The following is a 24,491-nucleotide window of genomic DNA, read 5'->3' as shown; positions in this document are numbered from 1 at the left end:
ATGTGTTCAATTGGTGGAAAAGTATAAGCTCTCTGGACTGATTCTCATTTTTACCCAATAGAAATTTAATCTATTCACTTCAAAACATCCTTAACCATTGGGAAAACATCTTAATATTGAAGAGAACTGAAGTTGTAAAGCCTTAGTGTCTATATTCCATAATCACAAGATTACATCATATATATATAATTTAATTTTTAATAAATGTGTCCCAGGTTTTAGTTTCAGGAAGCTCATTACTCAAGTAGAGCAAACTGTTATCTGTCTGGTCAGGAAAAGGAAAGTGTTGATTAATCATATTCCCCTTAATAGAGATTCCATATGTACTGTTTGAATGAGAAATTTACAAATAATTCAAACACATCAATATACACTTAATGTCTAGGTGACTATGAAAAGAATCTAATATCTTTTTAAAATGAGCCAAAAGTCATTTTAGGATCCTATTACATTACAGGTTTATCAATAAAGACGTTGTAATTTAGACTCACAGGAACAACTGGTAAGAAAGACTTCCGATTGATCTACTGTTGGAGCCCAGAATGACTATTATACTGTCACAATACACTTTGAACTACATATTCTAGGTGCAAAGACCACTGGAGACTATCATGCTATCTTTTAACCATATGCCATAGTTGTAAAAAAAAATAGATGACATGTTTGTTTAGCTTTCAAGTTATAAACTAGTTGGTCAGTATGTGTGACTTAAGAATAACTGGGGGAAAAAAGTGAACAGTACGAGTAAACAAATGCAAAAACATGATAGGTCGGTATTAAGTATCACGTGTACCTATCCCCTCTGCTCCATGGAAATCGTTGTCAATGAGAAGCTCCTTCATTAGTATCTTTGCTCACAAAAGAAGACAAGGTTGTTCTGATATATTTCCTCTGAACAACTACAACTCACTTTATGAATACATCTGACATGCACTGGGTATCATTGCAGCATTCACCCAACCTTGTTGTCAAGGAAACAGACATCACCATCACTTAGGAAGTAGTGAAAAGAAATCTGTAAAAGAACAGAAATGTATTGTATATTGCAGGGTAAGAGTTCTTTTCTCTGAAAGAGAATTTGATGAGTTTCCCATTTTAATGAGTTGAACCCAAACTCACTGCAAAGCATAAAATCTGAGCATGATAGATAAGATGCTATAAACAATGCTCACTGATGGCAGAATAATAACAAGGGTCAATTGGCTTTATATTTACAGATAGATTCATTACAGAGTATGCTCATTAAACCCAACATAAGATACGCCATGTCCACATACGAAAATTATTAAACTGGCTTAATTGAGCAAATTAGTCATTTTTAAAAAATTAGCAGCTATAAATAAGTATATAAGCAGTTGACTAAATGCAACTAATTCATTTTGAATTGTAAATTCATTTGTTTGGGAGACGTGTTTTTGTTAAAGTCAATGTATTAAACGATTAAAAACTCAGCTTCTGATTCAAATATCCTTATAATCAAATCGCAGCTAATTTCCAAAGGGAGAGAAAAAGATGGCACTTTCAGAGGGGTTTAAATGAAAATAATGAAGGATTTATTTACAGAGATGTGGGAAAGTAGAAAGAAATAACAGGAGACATCAAAGAACCCCAGGACCAGCAAAAATGAAAACCATTACTACCCTCAAGAACTCAAGGAATGGTAGTTCCAGAATTTGGTGAGAGTGGAAAGAACACCTAACAGAAGCTATAGCTACATAAGAAAGCAGACTCTCTATGCAGCAGGACAGGAAGGGAGATGGAGTGACAGTACAGTAATGAAAAGCAACACCATTTCTCTCTTCTTTCACCACCAAGCTTGCTGACCTCTCCCTTTAGTTAAAGCCAATCAGAAACCAGAGAAAAAGAGGGCCTGGATCATGCAATGTGAATAGTTCAACCTCCCAGAGCCATGCAGAGTGGAAAATTGATCTAGGGAAATGAATAGAAAATGATGTCCAACATATCCACTTATTAGTTATATTACATATTACTTAATCTATATATCTGTTTCATCATCTCTAAAATGCAGTTAATAATAGTATCTTTCTTACAGGGACATTGTATATGAAAATGGCTAGAAAAACCTAACAACTCAATAAACCTTACTAATTATTATTTCCCCAAGTCAGTTTTTTTTTTTTCAATGAAAAATGTTGAAGTAGTCATGCCATGAGATATGGAGAAGGTAACTTGAGAAGTTGAACATTTAGAAGATATTCAAAATATAAAGGCCTACATATATACAACCATGTTAACATTAAACAGAATATTAGTTTGACATTTTTTCCATTCTTCAAAAAAGAAAACACTCTTCGAATGATAAAAGTAACTCGTTGTTAGTCGTGAAATGTGTAAACACAGTCTCTAGTTTTAATCTCCCTATAGCAGAGACTTCAATTTCTTTCACATTAATAGGCTAGTTGGGGTCTGTGGTCTGCAAACAGAAAAATGGCTCCCCAAAGATGTCCATGTCCTAATCCTCAGAATCTGTGAGTACATTACTTTATGTGGCGAAAGGGATTTTGCAGATGGGATTAAGTTAAGGATTTTGAACTGAAGACATTATTCTGGATTACATGGGTGGGCTTAATGTATCCACAAGGGTCCTTAGGAGAGGGAGACAAGAGGGTCAGAGTGAGAGGAGGACCTGAGACAACAGAGCAGAGGGTGGAGTGATTGGAGGAAGGCCAGGAGTCTAGGAATACACAGTCTCTAGAAACTGGTAAAGGCAAGGAAACTAACTTTCCCCGAGAGCCTCCAGAAGGAATGTAGTCCTGTAGACACCTTAAATTTAGGACTTCTGACCTTCAGAACCATAAGAGAATAAATTTGTGTTATTTTTAAGCCACAAAATTTGTGATAATCTGTTACAACAGAAATAAAAAATCGAATACAGGGTCTGTGCTAATTGTTTCTGGCTTCCCAGATCAGATCCATTTTCTACTTCTCCATCTTGATCTGTGCCATAGAAGGCTAACCTCCGGCTTCTAGCTGAGATCAATGAATGGGAGGTACCAGCAGGCAATGGGAAGCTGGAAGAGAGAGGTAGAGTATTTATTCCTATGTGACCCATGATCACTGCCCTTTTGGCCACAACTGTCCTCCCTTCTGCAGCTTCTAGCATCTGAAGCATAGGGATGATAACGACTCCCCACTGCTGCTAGCCCCAGCTGTTTCACTACCTCTTGGTTCCCTTAACCCTGCCCGCACTTACCTAAATAATCCCTTCATTAATAACTCTCGTTAAGCCCTTTGAGTGTGCCACTTCTTTGCTGCCAATACACTCTGATTCAACGCAGAATATCTTTTTCATAATTATTCATTTAAGATTCAATTAATTGTGAGGCACATGAGTGGCTCAGTCGGTTGAGTGTCCAACTCTTGATTTCAGCTCAGGTCATGCTCTAGGGGTCATGGGGTCCAGCCCCACATGAGGCTCCATGCTCAGTGGGGAGTCTGTTTGAGCATTCTCTCCCTCTCTCTCTGACCCTTCTCCTGCTTGCAAGGACACTCTGCTCTCTCTCACTATCCCTCTCTCTCTCTCTCTCTCTAACAAATAAATCTTTTTTTTTAAAGAATTCAATTAATTGAGTCTTAAATTGTCCTTGAGGTGCTCTGAAGGAATCCCAAACATAAGAAAGTTTGAAAGTACAATAGTCTACCAGTAATTAAAATTTTAAATTGTTCATCTTTCAGATTGAATTATAGTGTCTGTCCCCACTACAAAGAAACTGAATCCTCATCTGTTAACACACACACACACACACACACACACACACATTTACAGTGGTTATATATATTTACACATAAAAAAATAACATTTACCAAATGTCACAAAAATACCTTCAAAGAGAAAAAAATGTGTTTTAGGCACTTTTAAAACTAATTAGCAAAGGTAGAAAGAAGAATAGAGACATTTTTCATTAGGTAATACAATTCACTGCAACACTAAAGGTCAATTAGATATAACAGATGATTACAAGAATAAACAGTAAGTAGGATTTAATTTTAAAAATGTGTGTGCTGGGCAGCCTGGGTGGCTCAGCAGTTTAACGTCACCTTCAGCCCAGGGTGTGATCCTGGAGACCCGGGATCAAGTCCCATGTCGGGCTCCTTGCATGGAGCCTGCTTCTCTCTCTGCCTCTCTCTCTCTCTTTCTCCCTCTCTCTCTCTCCCTGCCTCTCATGAATAAATAAATAAAATCTTAAAAAAAATGTGTGTGCTCATCAGGAGCACATGTGTTTTATTTATAGTCTATTAAACCAATTACCATGGCTGTTTTCAGAAACCTTATCAATGCAATGCCAAATATCTAGACTGATCAAAGATATTCAGTCAATCTTCTAGAGATTTGCTATGATATGGAAAATAAATATCCAAAAGACTGATATCCAAAATACATTTATCACTTTACATCTGGCTCTTTTATACTGTGTGTATATATACATCAACTTAATTATGCCCAAGTAAGAGCTGGGTCAAAGTCGCCAATAGAAGGAAGTTTGTATGAACTTAAATCACAAACATTCACACTTCATCAAATTTGATAAATTAGATAAAGTGATAAAATAGCATAATTTTTACAACCCTCCACCAGTCCACTCAAATTGGTTAAATAACTTTACTTCATGCAAATCTTGAAAGTCTTTCTCGATTTTATAAATAAACCCTATAGATTAAGTTTTGCTACAGGCAGATGAGGAAAGATTCTGGAAAATAAAGCTAAAGTTCTCCACCAAGTGGGGTTGATATTTTTTTCTACATCAATTAAAATTGGCTTTGGTTACCATTTTGTTATATTTTCTACCTCTTCTCACTTTATTCATGGATGAATGTCACAAAGGACAGAGGACTGGTGATGGTTCAAAGCACATTATCACTACTGGACATGCCACAAAGAGTCTTACATATAGAGACATGATAATGTCAGTTCTACACTCTCACTGAAACAAAGATAGAAGAGTAGACTTCACTCTATAGGTAATGCATATTTTAAAAATGCCTCAAATCAAACGATTGTAAAATTATAAAACTGGTTAAATATGCACATTAAGATTATAATTTTAGCATTTACTTTTATCTATAAAATAGGTTCCTATCTCTAAGGCCTATTAAGAACAGACAAGATTTATGCTCATGTTGTCTGCATTAAACACTTGTTTGAACTACACTGAGCTGCCTTCATTAGACTTACTGGTACTTGTTAGTAAAACAATGTGCTAGAAGTACACATATATGTGTAAATACTTGCATTTCCAAGATCAATTTAACATTTTTACACAATATTATGATAATTTATACTTTGTAAGAGAACTAAGATCGGATTTTAATTAATATATATGATAGTTGGTCTTTGTTATGAGGTATTAGCTTCTGTTTAACTTGATGTGTACTATAACATGTGTGAATAAAGTTATAATGTTGTGATATAATATCACACATTACATCATGGATGGTACTTACAAAATACATGCACAACATTAATGAATATGTGCTCATCTTAGTATTTATTGGCATGTTAAACACACACATAAACATAAATATATATAGGTAACATGCCTGGAATCTCTAAGAAAAAAATAAAGCTATGTATTTCTACATGGCTAGAAAAAATATAATAATCATCAGCAAATTATTAACTAGCAATTAAATCCTTAGTGTCCTTCCCATTCTTAAGTCTTTGGTGACTTGAACAGAAACAGATCTACTATATCCTTCCTAATGCTACTACTATCACTACTACCAATGATAATAACAGTAGTAATAATGGTAGTGATGATGATGATGATGATGATAATAATAATACCATTACTTCCATCACTACAATGCCTATAGAATCAATCTGCTTGGTATTTACAAATTATTTTCATCAATTATCTTAGTTTTTTCACATCAACCCTGTGATGTTAAAATATAATCTTTAATATTAGAAGTACAGAGGTATGCATTACACAGTTAATATTAGAGATATAGCGGTATAGGGATCCCTGGGTGGCGCAGCGGTTTGGCGCCTGCCTTTGGCCCAGGGTGTGATCCTGGAGACCCGGGATCGAGTCCCATGTCGGGTTCCCGGTGCATGGAGCCTGCTTCTCTCTCTGCCTGTGTCTCTGCCTCTCTCTCTCTCTGTGTGACTATCATAAATAAATAAAAAATTTTAAAAAATAGAGATAAAGCAGTATAGAGGTATGATGCATCACATCAATCTTTTGATTTTAAAATATAATCTTTAATATTAGAGGTATAGAACTATGGTAGAATAGGAAAATTAGATTTGTCTCATGTATCTCTTGCAACTAAGACTTAAACTTTACCTTCTCTATGAGTAGACTTTCCACACATGAATTTAGGAAATCTGAAGCAGATACCTTCAGAATGCATTTTCTGGGTTGGTGTTTGAAAATCAACCAAACCTCAGGTAAGTGGGCTGCCTCAACTCACCAGAGGCATCAACTGAGAGCAATGAGGGTGCTTCAGTGGCCAAATAGGAATAGGAAATAAACCTAGAATGGATAAACCAAGGGTGGGAGACTATGCCTGACTGTATTATAGTCCAGATCATCTTTTTGGGCACTTGAGCTCAATCACGACCAGCCTAGGCATACAAATGACTCTCATAGAGTTCAGAGTTTGGCAGGATATCCCCTCCAGCATCTGGGCAATTATACCATATGATGTGGAAGGTGATAAAAATCACCTGCTTCATCAAGGTACCTTCTCAAGAGACAGCAATACCTGTTCTCTTTCCCTTTAATTTATCAGGTGACCTGGATATAAAATAACATTTCAGTTTACAGATTGCAGGAGGCATGTGTATAGAACACCTGGCAAAATTAAGAACCGAGAAACTGAATAATGAATTTGGTGCCCTTTTGGCTGCTAAGCTGATCTATGGTAACTGCTTACTCATCTCAAAGACTTGATGTAAATGCATGTTCTATGGCAGCCTTTCAGGAGTTATGGAAAGAAGGTTCGGTATTGTGCTTACATCACACGTTTTTCAACAACGTTAAATGAAAGATTCTGAAAGATTTCATCCTTTGAATACTGAAATTCAATCCAAACACTCAAAGATAACTCTCATTTTCTGACTTTTTTCTAGGAAATTACAAGTTTTCCTTACTTATTTTTACAAGCAATCCACATTTCATTTCAGATAACTGTGCACTTTGTAGAGAAGGTTTGCAATACTTGAAAGACTGAAAAGGTGAGGAATGCACAATATTCCAGCTGGAACTTCAGAGTGAATTTGGAAAGGGCCACTTTCTTTAATAAAAAGATGGGGTACAGTGTGAAGAAGAAGAGGCTAGAACGACCCCCGGACCAGCCAAAGCCCGTGCCACTGAGTCCCCGCGTCCAGCGCTTGCGTCCTGCCGCCGTCACCACCATGCCCAAGAGAAAGGCTGAAGGGGATGCTAAAAGAGATCAAGCCAAGGTGAAGGATGAGCCACAGAGAAGATCTGCAAGGTTATCTGCTAAACCTGCTCCTCCAAAGCCAGAGCCCAAGCCTAAAAAGGCCCCTGAAAGGAAGGGAGAGAAGGTACCCAAAGGGCAAAAGATGAAAGCTGATGTTGGCAAGGATGGAAATAACCCTGCAGGAAACGGAGATGCCAAAACAGACCAGGCACAGAAAGCTGAAGGTGCTGGAGATGCCAAGTGAAGTGTGTGCATTTTTTGATAACTTTCTACTTCTGGTGCCTGTACAGTTTGAAATATTATTTTTTATCAAGTTTTATAAAAATGCAGAATTTTGTTTTACTTTTTTTTTAAAGCTATGTTGTTAGCACACAGAACATTTCATTGTTGTTTTGGGGGAAGGGCATATGTCACTAATAGAATATCTCCGAAGCTAGATTGATAACAAGGGGAAAAACACCTTTCCCTTCTAGTTTTGAGAAACTTCCTCTGGACTCCCAGGAGGAGGGATTCTTTGATGTTGGCATACATGAGCCACCTTGGTGGTGTGGAAAGACTAAAATTCATTTTTTTATGTCCTCTTCTCTCTCTCTGCCTTCAACATAGACTTGATTCTCTTAAACCCAGAGACCTGTTGGAACCTGACCCCAAGAAATGGTTCCCAGTATGTTATGCAATCCGGACTTTACATTGTCACCACTGAGATGGCGTCCCTCAAGAGTTCCTTTTTTTTTTTTAGCTTGTAGATCTTCAGATTGATAATTCTACCATTTTCATTTCATTTCCTGAAAGTCAGGGTCGGCTTGTGAAAAGTTGTTAAACAACATGCTAAATGTGAACTGTCAACCCTCACTCTAAACTTTCCCTGTTCAGAGCATCACATGAAGAATTCATTGGGTTTTATAGTGGCTTTCTGATTTCGGTAGTCCATTGAAGAAGGGGCTTTGAAAGTTGTTGTATGCTGTTAACAATCGTCCGCCCATGTCCTTCCTGAAATACCATGATTGTGAAAAGTATCTTTAATAAAGCTGGATACAGTTTGGCTTGGAAAACAAACAAACAAACAAACAAACAAACAAACAAATGGGAAAACAGAGTGGTTGTTCAACCAGTTCAACCTTCTTCTTTCTCCAACTTTAAGGAGAAAATCATTATAGACTAGACCTATTTTGGACAAAGGACATTTCGATGAGTAGATAAGAAGGGAATCTCTGTAAATGCTAGAGGAATCTCTAAATGCTAAACTGAACTGTTCTTCATTTTGTCTCGGTTGGAAGTATTTATTTGCCCACCCAAAAAGCTTCCCAAAATATAGCTTATTGAGGTTATTAAAAAAGATAAATATTTAGAAGGACACAACATACTCAACATATTTTTAGAAAATGTTGATATTAGCAGCAGCAGTTAGTTGTTTATTTTATACAATTTTGAAACAAAGACCAATCGAGATAAATCCTACAAGTTCTCACTAATATACTGATTCAGGGTGCAGATGGTTAATAATGCTTTTTCTCAACAAAGTAGATATAGTAGATGTTATATATTATGTATTATAAATGTGTCTATAGTTATCTTTAGAGTAATGCTTTCTCTTAAAAATATATATCTGTAAGTATATATATGTTTGTATTTCATATATGTATGTATATGTGTGTGTGTGTGTGTGTGCATCCCACCAAAATAGGACATTTCAAACATGGAAATGCCTTGAAATAAAGTCTAGAACTATTAACAACATTATATTTCTACATATATATTTATGTGTGTAATAGACCGATTATAGTTGCTCTATCCCTAGTTCTTTTTTTAAATTTCTTTTTATTGGAGTTCAATTTGCCAACATATAGCATAACACCCAGTTCTCATCCCATCAAATGCCCCCCTCAGTGCCCATCACCCAGTCACCCCAACCCCCCTGCCCACCTCCCTTTCCACTACCCCTTGTTCGTTTCCCAGAGTTAGGAGCCTTTCATGTTCTGTCACCCTGTCTGATATTTCCCACCCATTTTCTCTCCTTTCCCCTTTATTCCCTTTCACTATTTTTATATTCCCCAAATTAATGAGACCATATAATGTTTGCCCTTCTCCGATTGACTTATTTCACTCAGCATAATACCCTCCAGTTCCATCCATGTCAAAGCAAATGGTGGGTATTTGTCGTTTCTAATGGCTGAGTAATATTCCATTGTATATATAAACCACATCTTTATCCATTCATCTTTCAATGGACACCGAGGCTCCTTCCACATTTGGCTATTGTGGACATTGCTGCTATAAACATCGGGGCACAGGTGTCCTGGCATTTCACTGCATCTGTATCTTTGGGGTAAATCCCCAGCAGTGCAATTGCTGGGTCGTAGGGCAGATCTATTTTTAACTCTTTGAGGAACCTCCACACAGTTTTCCAGAGTGGCTGCACCAGTTCACATTCCCACCAACAGTGCAGGAGGGTTCCCCTTTCTCCACATTCTCTCCAACATTTGTTGTTTCCTGTCTTGTTTATTTTCCCCATTCTCACTGGTGTGAGGTGGTATCTCATTGTGGCTTTGGTTTGTATTTCCCTGATGGCCAGTGATGCGGAGCATTTTCTCATGTGCGTGTTGGCCATGTCTATGTCTTCCTCTGTGAGATTTCTGTTCATGTCTTTTGCCCATTTCATGATTGGATTGTTTGCTTCTTGGGTGTTGAGTTTAATAAGCTCTTTGTAGATCTTGGATACTAAGCCCTTTATCTGATAGGTCATTTGCAAATATCTTCTCCCATTCTGTAGGTTGTCTTTTAGTTTTGTTGACTCTTTCTTTTGCTGTGCAGAAGATTCTTATCTTGATGAAGTCCCAATAAAACATTTTTGCTTTTGTTTCTCTTGCCTTCATGGATGTATCTTACAAGAAGTTGCTGTGGCCAAGTTAAAAAAGGGTGTTGCCTGTGTTCTCCTCTAGGATTTTGATGGAATCTTGTCTCACATTTAGATCTTTCATCCATTTTGAGTTTCTTTTTGTGTATGGTGTAAGAGAATGGTCTAGTTTCATTCTTCTGCGTGTGGCTGTCCAATTTTCCCAGCACCATTTATTGAAGAGGCTGTCTTTTTTCCAGTGGATAGTCTTTCCTACTTTGTCGAATATTAGTTGACCATAAAGTTGAGGGTCCACTTCTGGATTCTCTATTCTGTTCCACTGATCTATGTGTCTGTTTTTGCACCAGTCCCACACTGTCTTGATGATCACAGCTTTGTAGTATGACCTGAAATCTGGCATTGTGATGCCCCTAGCTACTTTTTTTTTTTTTTAATATTCCCCTGGCTATTTGGGGTCTTTTCTGATTCCACACAAATCTTAAGATAATTTGTTCCAACTCTCTGAAGAAAGTTCATGGTATTTTGATAGGGATTGCATTAAATATGTAAATCGCCCTGGGTAACATTGACATTTTCACAATATTAATTCTGCCAATCCATGAGCATGGAATATTTTTCCATCTCTTTGTGTCTTCCTCAATTTCTTTCAGAAGTGTTCTCTAGTTTTGAGGGTATAGGTCCTTTGTCTCTTTGGTTAGGTTAATTCCTAGGTATCTTATGCTTTTGGGTGCAATTGTAAATGGGATTGACTCCTTAATTTCTCTTTCTTCAGTCTCATTGTTAGTGTATAGAAATGTCACTGACTTCTGGGCATTGATTTTGTATCCTGCCACACTGCCAAATTGCTGTATGAGTTCTAGCAATCTTGGGGTGGAGTCTTTTGGGTTTTCTATGTACAGTACTATGCCATCTGTGAAGAGGGAGAGTTTGACTTCTTCTTTGCCAATTTGAATGCCTTTTATTTCTTTTTGTTGCTGATTGCTGCAGCTAGGACTTCTAGTACTATGTTGAATAGCAGTGGTGAGAGTGGACATCCCTGTCTTGTTCCTGATCTTAGGGGAAAGACTCCTAGTGTTTCCCCATTGAGAATGACATTTGTTGTGGGCTTTTCATAGATGGCTTTTAAGATGCTGAGGAATGTTCCCTCTCTATCCCTAGTTCAATGCAATGTATTACATCATTTGTGTCTCTCTTTTTCTCTCAGTAGAGAGATTCTCTGGGAGAAAGAGAAAAGCAGCCACTGACATCCAGGAACTTGGCCTGATGCTTACAGCTGGGCCTCACTCACTACTGCTAATTGTTAGGAGCTGACCTGGCCCTTCCAGCTAAGACTCGGTTTTCTCCTGTTCAAACAAAACAATCTCACAGAATATCAACATGAGGCTCTATTTCTCTGTCACTATAAAGACCACTTCATAATTTTTTCTAAGCACAGGGCACTGCACAAACCACAGAAATATCAAATATCTTTTGGCTAATTTGACTGCTGCTTCCTCACAGCTTTATTTTCCTTCTAGTCTTTCCTTCTTCTAGAAAAGATTTATTAGGATACTCAATCATAGAATTTTCCCCATTTCCTGATAGCACCCATTCCAGAGTAAGCAAATCTCCATTTCCTTGACTTCTTCTCCAAAGTCACCAAACCACGGCATGAATCCTCTAAATCCCTTCAAACACCATTTTACCAACACACTACAGAGTTCTCCATGGTGTGAAGTATTCTTTGCAACGAACAATAAACCCAGCATGTTTGACTGACTAAACGTGAATTCCTAGTAGTCTTTTGGAGGGAAGGCATTAACAAACATGAACATTTTATGACAATACCATGTGAGGTGTGATTCAATTTTTTAAAATACAGATGCATATATGTATAAATATATGATTACATGTTTTATTATATATATGAGGACTTTTATTTATTTTTTTTAAAGATTTTATTTATTTATTCATGATAGTCACAGAGAGAGAGAGAGAGAGGCAGAGACACAGGCAGAGGGAGAAGCAGGCTCCATGCACCGGGAGCCCGATGTGGGATTCGATCCCGGGTCTCCAGGATCGCGCCCTGGGCCAAAGGCAGGCGCCAAACCGCTGCGCCACCCAGGGATCCCGAGGACTTTTATTTTTGACTCTTGTTTAAATTTATGCATTTAACTAACATGTTTTTGTATTAATTTGAAATTACTTTTTTTAACTTATTCTTTTATATATTTTCCATTATAATTACTTTCCAGATATTTTAACAATTAGGAATTGTGTTTGATTGCAAGTAATACAGATGTCCCTGTCTATTTGGCCAAAGAAATGAAAAGTTCATCCTCTGGATGTAAAGCCCATGGGTAGTGTTGTAAGCAGAACTCTTAAGATATCCTCCAAGCTTCTCCCCTTCTGCTATGCATGCCTTTTTTTTTTTTTTTTGTAAAGGTTTTTATTTATTCATAGAGACAGAGGGAGAGGGGGCAGAGACACAGGCAGAGGGAGAAGCAGGCTCTGTGCAGGAAGCTCGATGTGGGACTCGATCCCAGGTCCCCAGGATCACACCCCAGGCTGTAGGTGGCGTTAAACCGCTGGCCACCAGGGCTGCCCTACCCATGCCTTTTGAGTGTGGGCAAGACCTGTGAATATGATGGGAAGTCACTCACCTGATTAGGATACCATATGTGGCAAAGGTGAAAGAACTTTACCGATGTAATTAAGGTCCTAAATTGACTGTTTTTTGAGTTCCCCCAAAGGGAGATTATTCTGGGTCACCTGACTTCATCAAGCAAAAGCCTTTTAAAAAAGGAAGCGGCCTTTTTTTAAAGAGAGAGATTCTTCTGCTGGCCTTGAAGAAGCTAACAGCCATATTGTGAACTAGAGAGATGGCCACATGGAGTTGTCCTGGACTACATGCTGAGAGTACTCCCTGGAGGACAGCTAGCATGAAAATGGAGACCTCAGTTCTACAACTGCAAGGAAATAAATTATGCCAATATCCTGAGTGATCCCAGAAGCAGATTCTTTCCCCAGTCAAGACTCTTGATGAAAATGCTGGCTGCACCTTGATCGAAACCTTGTGAGACCTAGAGCAAAGGACTTATGCCCAGACTCATGACCCAAGGGAACTATGAGATAATAAATGAGTGTTGTTTTAAGCTGATCAACTTGTGGTAATTTGCTATGCGGCAATAGATAATACAGCCCTTCAGAAATGATATGATGGCCTTAGAAAATAATCAGAGATCCACACAACCCTTCCAACTACTTGTTTTGTATAGCTTCTTCCTCAAGGTTATCTCTCAAATAGAAGATGGCTTCTGGAGCTCTGGCCACAGGTTCTAATCAAGGAGAGAAATCAGTAGGAGCAAGGGAGGTACATGCTAGTTGTCTGTGACCCTTTTAAGTAGTTTTCCCAGAAGACCTACACATAAACTTCCATTTCTGCCTTATTGGCCACTCCTATCTACAAGAGAGGCTAGGAAATCAAGTGTTTCAGCTGAAAATATCTAATAAGCAAGCAAACAAAAACAGAATTCTATTAGTAAGAAAGAAGATGGATAGAAGGGGCATGGACATTTGGTGAGCAAATAAGGGTCTTTTCCACAAAGAGAAAAACAAAGGAAAAAGCACATTTCCTGACATCAGTCTTTCAGTCTTTTTTTTTCTGCTTTGAAAGTTTGCTAGTAGGAGACAATTTTCTAAGCAGAATGCCTCTAGAAAGAAGCACAGAAGCATATGAAAAAGCAAGCTTCTAACCAGGGTACAAAGGAAGGTTTCTAATTAACACTAATGTTCTTGATCTTGCTTCATCTCTTCTGCCTCCAAATGCCTTACACCCTTCCCTGTCTTCAACAGTCATGTGTTCACCTACTGGTTTCATGTCCCATCCTGTGGAAAGATCCAAAAATGAGCTACTGCCTGATCCTTTCCTTGGTTCAGGTGATGTTTAAACCCCAAATCCAAAACATAAAGAGAAAGAAATCTTATATTTAAGGACTAACACATTTAAATCACTTCCCTTTACCCTTCTCCCTGCCTGCCTCACAGCAAAACCTGTGTGTTGCTGAATGATTAAAGGCAGAACCATCACGACTGCTTGAAGATCAGATACAACGGTCAGCTCACAGCTGCTGTGAAGGAAGAAGGAATGAGCTAGGACATGCTGGAGACCCATCCACAGTGGACAGAAAGAGGAAAGTGGCTAACCTATCTGGGAAGCCTTAAGCTGCAGCCAGGTATTGGAGGTTGTGCCCAAAGTGTATGAAAACTCAGACATAAATCAGGCTGACTCTAGCATCCACTGGGTGACAGAGCGGAGTGTTCAGGAATTTTGTTCCCGTGAACCAACCAGCCACTGACATCTGAGGAAGTTCAACCAAAGGCAGCAGGACTACAACAATCTGGTTGGGAGATCATTTAATAGTTCATTAAAGATCTTGAGAAAGCCAATGGTTTATAATAATGGTGTAGAAGTGGACTCTCTCCTAAAAAACTTAAGAGTTTTTAAAGATGGTAGAAAGACCTATACCTAAACAAGTATAAAATGACATCATAAAAAATTACCCTTGGGCAGCCCCAGTGGCCCAGAGGTTTAGTGCCGCCTTCAGCCCCGGGGTGTGATCCTGGTGACCCGGGATGGAGTCCCATGCTGGGCTCCCTGCATGAAGCCTGCTTCTCCCTCTGCCTGTGTCTCTGCCTCTCTCTCTCTCTGTCTGTCATGAACAAATGAATAAAATCTTTAAAGAAAAATTATCCTCAAAGTGCTAGAAACTAGAGAATTAATTTGACTCTGGGGAAAGCAGGATATTTGAGATGCTGTCTTTAGAGTGTATGCTGGGATCCCTAACACTGTTACTACAAGAGGACAGAAAAGTGCTGAAAATTATGGGATTAGATCAAAGGAAATTCAGGTTGGTGAAGATTTTATTCACTTATTTGACAGAGAGAGAGACAGAGAGAAAGAACACCCAAGCAGGTAGGGGGAGAAGCAGGCTTCCCACTGAGCAGAGAGCCTGATGTGGGGCTTGATCCCAGGAACCCAGGATCATGACCTGAGCCGAAGGCAGATGCTTAACGGACAGCCACCCAGGCATCCCCAGATTAGTGTTCTTGAACAACAACTGACAAAACACTGGTCAGGCCAATGGTTAAGGTAAGTTTCTTCTTCTCTCCCTTCAAATGCCTTATTTTATGACATACAATGCTGTGCATTATTTGCCCTTTGCTCTATCACCTCACTGTAAAAAGTGTGTAACAATGATAATAATCATAAAAACAATAATAATAAAGGGTAAGGTGGGGTGCCTGGGTGTCCCAGTCAGTCAAACATCTGACTTCAGCTCAGCTCATGATCTTCCTAACTCCTCCAACCCTGTCAGACTCTGTACTCACCCTGGAGTCTGCTTATCCCTGTCCCTCTGCTCTTCCCCCTCCTTTTCCTCTCTCTCTTTCATAAATAAATAAAATCTTGAAGAAGAAGAAGAAGAAGAAGAAGAAGAAGAAGAAGAAGAAGAAGAAGAAGAAGAGGAGGAGGAGGAGGAGGAGGAGGAGGAGGAGGAGGAGGAGGAGGAGGAGGAGGAAGGAGGAGAAGAAGAAGAAGAAGACGGCAACACAGTACTCAGTTTCCTCCTTTCTTGGAATCTATTTCAATAGTTTTATTGAAGTATAATTGACATATGATAAACTGTACATATTTAAAGTGTATGATTTGGTATATATATTTGGTATATATATATATTATATATATATATATATAATATATATGTGAAACAATCCACTCAGTCAAGAAAATGAACTTCCAAAAGATACATCACTTCCAAGTTTCCTGAAGCCCCTTTGCAATCCCTCCCTGCTGCCTCTCCGTCACCAACCCGCATCCCCAAGCTCCAGTGGATCTGTCACTCTGCATTAATCTGTGTATTTCCTGGAATTTTATATAAATGGAATCATACAATGTGTCCATTTGTCAGACTTCCTTCTTCCATTCAGTTTATTTTGAGTTTCATCCGGGTGATAGCATGTGTCAATGGTTCATTTCTTTTCAGTGTTAAGTGGTATTTCATTGTATATCACTTGTTTTTAAGTCCATCTTTGTTGTTTCCTTTTTAACATCTTTTTTTCTTTCTTACTGTCAACACAGCATGCTTATTATACAAAACTTTCATAATCATACAAAAGGATAAAGAAACAGGGAAAAATCACCTACCAAAAGCTTCAGTATTTAAGTTAAAAAGAAACGAACAAAACTAAACAAAAATATCTGAAGATTAAAGAGCCTTTATGAGTATCAAGGAAGTAAATCTTTACCAGTTAGTTGGTGTACCTTGATAGAACCGAGGGATGCTATTTCAGCTGTGGTACCCTTCCTGAGAGCCCTGTAAACTGCACTGCTTAGGGCTAACCCGTTCAGTCTTCCAAAAGCTGTCATGTAACATGTTTTGCTTAAAGGTGCTTCAACGAGGAGAGATTATGAAATAAGGCAAGATGCTATGCTAAATCTAACAAACACAAGGGGCATACATTGAAAAGAAAAGTCCTGGAGATCCATAGGCTAATGACAACCAAGAATCTTTATAAATGGGTACTATCCCAAAGTTTATGGCATGAGCACAGAGAGGGAATGCATTTTTTTTCCATGGGAATGCAATTTTGATTCCTGTTGTGTTATCAGAAGTTTTTCTATTGTTGAATCACAATAATTTTCCTTTTGTTAACATTAAAAATCCTTATGTGTTCCCCATTGGCCAAGATATACACTCAGCAGCTGCTTCTTTTAGCCTAGCAAAGATCAACCTGACCTTGGCCAATCGGCTTGTACTTTGAAGAGTGTACTTTGTGAAACATGTGAGTAGAGAAGTATTCATGCTTGGCAGAATTTGCTGTCTCTTTTGCTCCGTATTTTACCATGATTAATCCCCATCCATCTCTGTGCTGCTGCTGCTACCAATGCTGTCAGTCTCATATTTCTTCTCTATAGCAGACGCCTTTCAAATGTTGTTGGATTCTGGCTGGGTGTGACCTTTTATGGGGTACTGCTGCCTCCTATCAGGCTTTTATGGGCCTCTTGGTTTGTGCACATGTGCAGACATTCTGACCCCATGACCTCCAGAATAGATTCTATGAGAACAACTGTATCTGACCTTTTCAACATTTTGGACACCCAAACTGTCTCAAGTGCTTGGGTGCGAAGAATGCTCCCTGGTGGTTTTGGCTTACATTCTTCTCACATCCGAAGAAACAGTCTAGGAGAACGTGAAGCCAGGTCAGAAATGCTAACATAACAGCAATGTTGCTGGCAGCCCTTCAAATAGCCTGTCATGAATTTGAGCATAAGGCAGCATTTTCACATCTTTCTGTTTGTATTGTGGTTTAAGTGAGCAGTCCTAAACATATGAATTACACCTTCCGGTATAATCCAATCTGTAGAAAAAGCAATGCTAACAAAAACTGTAGAATATTTTAAAGCCACTTTTAAAAACTCCTTCTCAGATCTAGTCTTTTCTCCTGAGTCCTGAATTCTGTTGTTAAATGAGCCTCTCTCTCTCTCTCTCTCTCTATATATATATATATATATATATTTATTTATAGATAGATAGATATAGATATATAATTACATATATATAATTTTAATGTAGGAGTCCATTTTATGATAGTTCCAGCACTTTTGGTTTGCATGTTCTGTGCTGTAACAGCTTACCAACAGTGAGCTTACTTTAAGCATTCATTCTAGTATATATTTAAAGATGAATGCAACTTTTAAATCTTGCCAGGCTATTAAAAAAAAAAAAGAAAAACCCCTTAAATTGGAGTTTTAAAGTTTTAAATGCCAGATTAAAATAACTATATAAACTCTACTTTTTCCCAGTCTTCATCTACTTTCTCAACTTCCATCTACAACTCATAAGGATCTGGATTTTGCTCTTAAATGCAGTCTATCAGGATGAACTGGGTCACTGAGGCCTGTTCCTTTCCTTTGTTTCTCTTGACAGTGACTTCATTCTTCTCTTTCCTCATAAACTTTCTCTTTCTCTTCTCAAAATGGAAAACTTTTCTTCTCTTAGTCTAACACCTATTTTCCTCCTCTTTTTTGATGGTGGTTAAAGTCATGTACACTCAATTCTTCCTCTACCACCATATTCAAAAAGAGTGATTTTCCATCCACTCACCTTTACTTCCACTTTGAGATCCATACTCATGTTTCTTCCTCACTGCTGGCATAATTCAAAAGAATATATTTGACCTGGCACAGCACACTAAAGTCATGTCAGCAATTCTGCAATGGCCTGAGTACAGGATTATGGAGAGGCACATCATGTGACATTCGGGACAGCTAAATCAACATCTTGGGATTGGCAGGAATACACCATCAAGACCTAAAAGATGATTTTTATTTTTTCATACACCATACAAGAATCCAAAGCTATATAAAGTGCTTCTCATCACTATCACCAATGGTTTGTGTAGCTCATAAAAAGGAGAGTGTATAATAAATTCTAAGATGAGGCCAAGAAGATAAAATGGCATAGCACATTGTACCACATTCTGAAGTGAAATATAAAATAATTTGGGTCCTGATATTTAAGTGAAAGTCAGCAGGATGCTAGTTATGGGCAATAATATAATTTCTGATTTAGCATTACAGTTCAAGATGCAGCGATCTTTCTAGGCTGTTACATGTATCTAGGGAGTAGGGAACAGACTCTTAAAATATGGCAAAACATCAATTTAGCTACATTCAAGTGAGACCATACATCACATAATAATAGTTCAATGTTTTTACAACTAGATCAAACACTCTGATAGGAGAGTGGATAGCTACATATTTGTTACAATATGATTCTTATTATTATTACTATATTTTGATAATAAACCCTAACTAGCCATTATGGAAAGAAGTTTACACTTGCTCTTTTACTTTATATTAATTTCTTGTAAATTATGATGGGGTGATATTATCTTGTTATATTATTCAGTTAAATTAAGTTTAACATAGTAATATTTACATTTAAATAAAGAGGACACAATATCGTCAAAGCACAAAAGTTATTTAATAATTCCTTAAGCATTATTGATGACTTTTTCAGATTTTATTCCTTGCTGATATGACAGGATCAGATATTTCAGAAGAGTTAAATGATAAAATACAAATTTTAAGTGCACAACTAAGATAAAATGAGATTGTGCAAAACAGGAGAGTATTTACTCAGGGTATTAATCTGTACGACCTAGATATGTACCATCATCATATTTCATTGGATTTCTGTTCTCAAAGTTTTGGATTTTGTTCTCTATAGAAACACCTCTGAATATCAATTTTAAGCCTGCTAATTATTATTATTATTATTTTTTGGACAGAGGGTGTTATGTGTAGAAGAAATAGCATTTCAAACTTTGCTTTATAGCATTAACTTTTAAAAATGATGTTACATTAGCATATAATTATAACAAATTATACATAAAAGATGTGCTATACACTTTTGATATCTTTCATATAGATGTGAGATATAGACAATCTATAAATAAAGCCAGTTAAAATAGACCTGTATTACTATTATTATATTTTCACTAAATTTTTTTTTTGATTTTCTTTTTTTGGATCTAATTTTGTACAGTGGAGGCACTGCAGATAGAAGTCAACAACAGACAACTGAGAAAAGGCACCAAGGTAATTGTTACGTCTTGGCTGGTGAACTCTTAAATCAACAAAGGAGCCCGTCTCTCTGCTAATCAGCCCAGGCGAGTCCCCCGCCTGACAGTGGAGCACAGAAGTGAATCTACGCTGCGGGGTTTCTCTCTTGTTTTCCAATTCAACGTTTGCAACACAAAGTGAGTAGAATAAACTTGAAAAAAAGGGGGGGGGGCAACTAATACTTTGAGGTGTCTATATTTTGAGGACGATATTAAGAATTAAACTATTCTCTAAGGGTTGTGGACTAATAAGTATACTGTCGTTTCCCGACGCAGGGGGAATGCTGTCCTTACAATTTTCTGGAATGTAGGCACTCGGAGAAAGTTGAGCCTCAGGAGCTGGCACGAAGAGGTGATGCGACCGGGTCTGAAGCAATTAAAATGGTACCTTGATTCTTTCATTTTTCACGAGTGCATTCATTTGGAGGGAAATCCGGGAGATTGAAGCGCGAGCGGAGAAGGGAGCGACCTGGAGCCTTAACCTTCCCCAGAGGGTTGCATCTCTGAGGCCACGGGCGGGGGCTGAGCGTTCTCTCTCCACTCTCGCCTTCAGCAGGTTGGGAGGTCCCCCAGCAGACGGCCCCCAGGTGGCCCGCGGGGACCCGTCCTCCTTTAAGGAGCGGAGCCGCGGGCGACAGGATTCACCTTTGCCTTCACGTCCCCACCTGGGCCCACCACCGCGCGTCGGAGGCCAGCCCGGGCTCTGGTCCCAAAGGCGGGTGGCAAGGAAATTCACACTAAGGACCTGAGCGGCCTCTCCAGGGGCTGCGCTCGCCAACCTGGGGAGCAGAGAGGTCTGCATGCAGCTGCTCTTGTCCTTAGGTCTGGGGGGAGTGAAGGCAAGGGGGTAGATCCAGTTCTATTTTTCCTCTTTTGTCAGTGGGAAGATGGAATCGAAGAATGCCCTTGAGCGCAGAACACTGGGGAGTGGGGGTGAAGGTCCCACTAGAGGGTTGGCCAATTGGAAACCCTGGAGGGACGACGAGGCCCAGGGGATCCGGAGGGGGCGGGGGTGGTGCGTCTCTTTGTTTCAGGCTTCTCTTATCCCGGGACCCGGGCTAAGCTAAATTTCTAGAACCATATGTGCTTGAACACGGAAGGGTGTGGGTTCTAGGCAATACCAGGCACTTGATCGCAGGGGTCTGCGCCCGAAAAGAGCCACAGCACCGGAGTTCCGGGGCCCTGGCGGAGAGGTTACCTGGGGTGGGCAGGTTGCCCTGGGCGCCCGCCGCGCAGCTGCGCGGGGGGGGGGGGGGGGGGGGAGGGGGGGGAAGGCGTTCCTAACCCTTTCCCGAGCAAGTCACTAACTCAGTTGAGCTGATCAAGTGGCATTCTTTCTGGAACGGGTCGTCTCCAGAGCCCCCTTTCTCGGTATTTAGCAGGTGGAGTAGCAGGGCCAATCCGTCTCTGAACCTGAAGTCTCACAAAATTGAGTAGTTTTCTTAACCGACTGGATCCGGAGGCGCAGGTAATTGTAAGCGCAAAGACGCCCAGAGCTCCATCCTCTCCATCACGTCCGTCCGAGGAGTAGAAGCAGACGGCAGTCTTCAAAATTCTCGCTAAAATCTCTCGAACTGATCAACCACTTACCAAAACAACCAAATCCACGTTCCCATCCTCCCTCAGAGTCTACTTGTAGATGCCACCAATGATTGCCCCTCCCCTTAAAAACAGCCCCTGCCCCACACATCTCTCAGCTACTCTAAACAGCCCTGACAGTTTAGCCACTAGGTTAATTCATAGAAAGTAGCTATAACTCTTGACATCACCTCCGCAACCCACCCGAGGACTCCAGCCCAGGACACCTTGCTAGGAGGCTGATTTTTGAGCGCTGAATTCTGAGGCTAAGGGAAGGTTATTTGAGGCGTCCTGATAGATTTCCGGGCTTCCAATTCCCTCCCCCGCTTGGCTGGTAATTTTCTGCTGCTCCTCCTTCTCCTCCTCCTCCTCCTCTTGACCTCCTCCAAGGTACCTTCGCCTCCCCTCCTCCACTCGTTCCCAGTAAACCTCCAGCAGGCGGTGGAAATCAATCCTTTGGCGCTAAAGTCAGAGCTGCCCGTTGGACAAAATTGTAGTGGGGGACAGGGTGTCATTTCTTTCAGAAGGAATGTCATTTGATCAACTCGACTGAGTTAACTTGCTCCCGGTTTCCTGAGAGCTCGGGTGGGCCCGTTTTGCTAGATTCAGTGCAGATATGTTAGCTTTCAGGCTGCTCGTCCAAGACTTGAGAGATAAAGGTTTCTCTCTTCTCCAGATTCCCAACTACTCCCATGAGAATCCGATACATTTAAGGAAAGCTTTGCCAGATGTAGGTTTCAGAGCGTCCTTGGGCCAGAACCTCCCAGTCAGCACATTGCCTTCACTGGCTCCAACTTGGGCTCCACACAGAACTCCCAGCAAGTTAAAAATTACCTGTTCCTAATCACTGACAGTCCCAAAAACAAAAAAGAAACACTCTCCCCTTCCCTAAAAAAGGGGGGGAAGAAAAAGATTTAACCTGACATTACTAGCCACTTTTGTGCGATCATAGTATTTCCAGAAGCACAATTTTAAATGAAGGGTACAAATTTCTGTCCTCCACTGGTCGAACTCCTCCCTGCAATGAAGAGCGAACCTCACATTCTCAAGACCGATCTGAGGTTTGTGGCTTCCCCGCCGCCGGGAGCGTGGAATTCTATCTCGGCTGGTAACCGAGCAGCAGACCGCACAGGAACGCTGCCTCCCGGGCTGCCTCTGCCAGTAAAGAATATCCGGAACGTCGGTGACGGAAACAGCCACCTGAACCCAGAAACACATTTCAGCTTGCAGAAGAAGATACTTGCTAATTCATCCCCAGATTTGTTTCAACTGGTTAATAAAGCAATTGACACTCAAGGAAACCACATTTGCAGCAGGAGTCTTGGTCAATAAAATGAGAATCACAACTGAAGGGTGGTGGTTGTTGTGGTGGTTAACAACTGCCTTTATTATTATCATTGCTTTGTATTTTCTTAATGGACAATTAAAAGAGAGACAATCATTTCAAACCCAATGGTTCAAAATAAGATCTCTTCCCTTTTCCTCTGAAATTTGAGTGCAGATTCTCATGATTCATCCTCAGTAAGCCACCACCTATAAAACAACTGGAAGAGGGGCGAATTGGCTCTAAACACACACACCCTCATTCTCGGTGGAATATAAATGATTGGATATGATTTAAGATACTGGTTTATATAGCCTTATTCTACGTGAATAAGATTACACTGAAAAAGTAAAAATGAGAAGAGGAACAGAGTACATATACATATATTCCATACCTAACTTCTGAGGTGAATGTTGATTTTGACCTCCAAATTACATGTTTTTTGGATATCAGAAAAGATATGATATATATATGTATATATATATATATAATTTTTTTTTCATGGAAACTGACAGCCCAATTATTATACTACTCTTTCAAACCCGATTCTGATGTAGGCTAAAGAGAGTTTCACCTCCCTGGGAAGAAGTTCCCAAAGAAATCCATATTTCAGAGACAGCTGATCAAAACCCTCTTTCCTTCCCAATCTTGGTTATTGAGGAAGGAAAAAGCTTTTTCCTTTTCTGTACATAATTTCATAAATAACGGACTTAAAAATTCCTTATATCTGCCAGTTCGGGAATAGATACTTTCTAAATGTGTGATTAACACTTTTCAATTGCAATTAAAACCTATTTAGATTTTTGAAAAGTAGCCTGAGAACATATTTGTTCAGGATTCTGTATCTGGCATTAAGTTTGATGTGGAATGTTCAAATTTCAAAGCAGAGAACGTAACAGCACACAAATACTTGGGCTTAAGAGCCCACCAGGAGTTTTAGGTGTAATAACTGTATTTTGGAAGGTGCGTACAAGTGCACGTGGGCAGACACCACAGACTCAAGTGGAACTTACTAAATCTCAGCATACCTTTTATATTCAAAGACACTGTGAAGTATATTGAGGTGTCCTGGAGGTAATCGGAACTATACTTAGAAACTACTAATATTCTTCTTCTCTCATTAATAGAGGAGCTCACAGCAGGGGATTCACACAACTGCTGTTCTGAAAGATGTATTTTTGACCTAACAGAACGTGTAAAGGTCAAAATAAGTCCATTTTTGTCAGGAGAAGGGAGAAGTTCTAATCTCCCCTTCGAACACAAGAGGTCGCTCCTGTGATCAAGTACTGGGGGAAAATATTGCTAATCACATTTTGTTGTGTTCTATAAAAACATTACACATTTTTTTTTTACTGATATATTCGATGTGTTAAATGCACATGTAGCAATCAGCTAAGGAAAGAGGAGAATAATCTGTGGTCATATCTGAACTTTCAGGTGAAGTGAAAAAATGACTGCTCCCCTAACTTGGATTCTGATGCAAAATGTATTAGCAGTAGACACAGAACTTCAGAGCACATCCATCATGGAACAATATATTATTGGGTTCCTTCTAATTTCTCCCTTTATCAGAGAGTATCTTCTGCATGAGCTTTACCTCTTATCAGCTTAGGAACTTATCAAGAAAATTCTTGGTTACAATAACAATGAAGGCTG

General features: G+C 39.3%; 2 protein-coding genes and 1 long non-coding RNA gene across 13 annotated transcripts in view; 2 read left to right on the top strand and 1 right to left on the bottom strand.

Moving 5' to 3' along the window:
* Positions 1 to 21,885, top strand: part of LOC112651481 (uncharacterized) — a 29,644-nt gene extending 7,759 nt beyond the window's left edge. The window contains exons 2-5 of one of the 5 annotated variants that reach the window (XR_007410353.1): positions 14,294 to 14,481; positions 19,858 to 20,071; positions 20,210 to 20,317; positions 21,313 to 21,885. This is a non-coding gene — a long non-coding RNA (uncharacterized LOC112651481). Of the gene's footprint in view, positions 1 to 2,474; positions 2,490 to 7,183; positions 7,205 to 14,293; positions 14,482 to 19,857; positions 20,072 to 20,209; positions 20,318 to 21,312 lie in introns of those variants that run through there. The other 4 variants (XR_007410354.1, XR_007410355.1, XR_003130829.3 and 1 more) reach the window with 4 other exon arrangements.
* Positions 1 to 24,491, bottom strand: part of LOC112651479 (uncharacterized) — a 105,608-nt gene that overhangs the window by 70,716 nt on the left and 10,401 nt on the right. Inside the window, exons 5-6 of one of the 7 annotated variants that reach the window (XM_025434734.3) lie at positions 24,433 to 24,488; positions 21,532 to 23,055 (exon numbers count right to left, since the gene is read on the bottom strand). The exons of 5 other annotated variants lie outside the window; for them this stretch is intronic. In XM_025434734.3, the coding sequence (XP_025290519.1) occupies positions 24,471 to 24,488 (18 nt within the window). In that variant the 3' untranslated portion in view covers positions 21,532 to 23,055; positions 24,433 to 24,470. Of the gene's footprint in view, positions 1 to 21,531; positions 23,056 to 24,432; positions 24,489 to 24,491 lie in introns of those variants that run through there. One more of the 7 variants, XM_025434731.3, reaches the window with a different exon arrangement.
* Positions 7,214 to 8,484, top strand: LOC112651480 (non-histone chromosomal protein HMG-17-like). Its single transcript, XM_035715344.2, has one exon. The coding sequence runs from the start codon at positions 7,277 to 7,279 to the stop codon at positions 7,655 to 7,657; it is 381 nt and encodes a 126-aa protein (XP_035571237.1). The 5' UTR covers positions 7,214 to 7,276; the 3' UTR covers positions 7,658 to 8,484.

This window comes from Canis lupus, chromosome 4, assembly GCF_003254725.2.
Source record: "Canis lupus dingo isolate Sandy chromosome 4, ASM325472v2, whole genome shotgun sequence".
In the NCBI taxonomy this organism is placed as follows: Eukaryota; Metazoa; Chordata; class Mammalia; order Carnivora; family Canidae; genus Canis; species Canis lupus.
The sequence above is the reverse complement of the archived record's forward strand: the minus strand, read 5'-3'. Positions and strand labels throughout refer to the sequence as shown.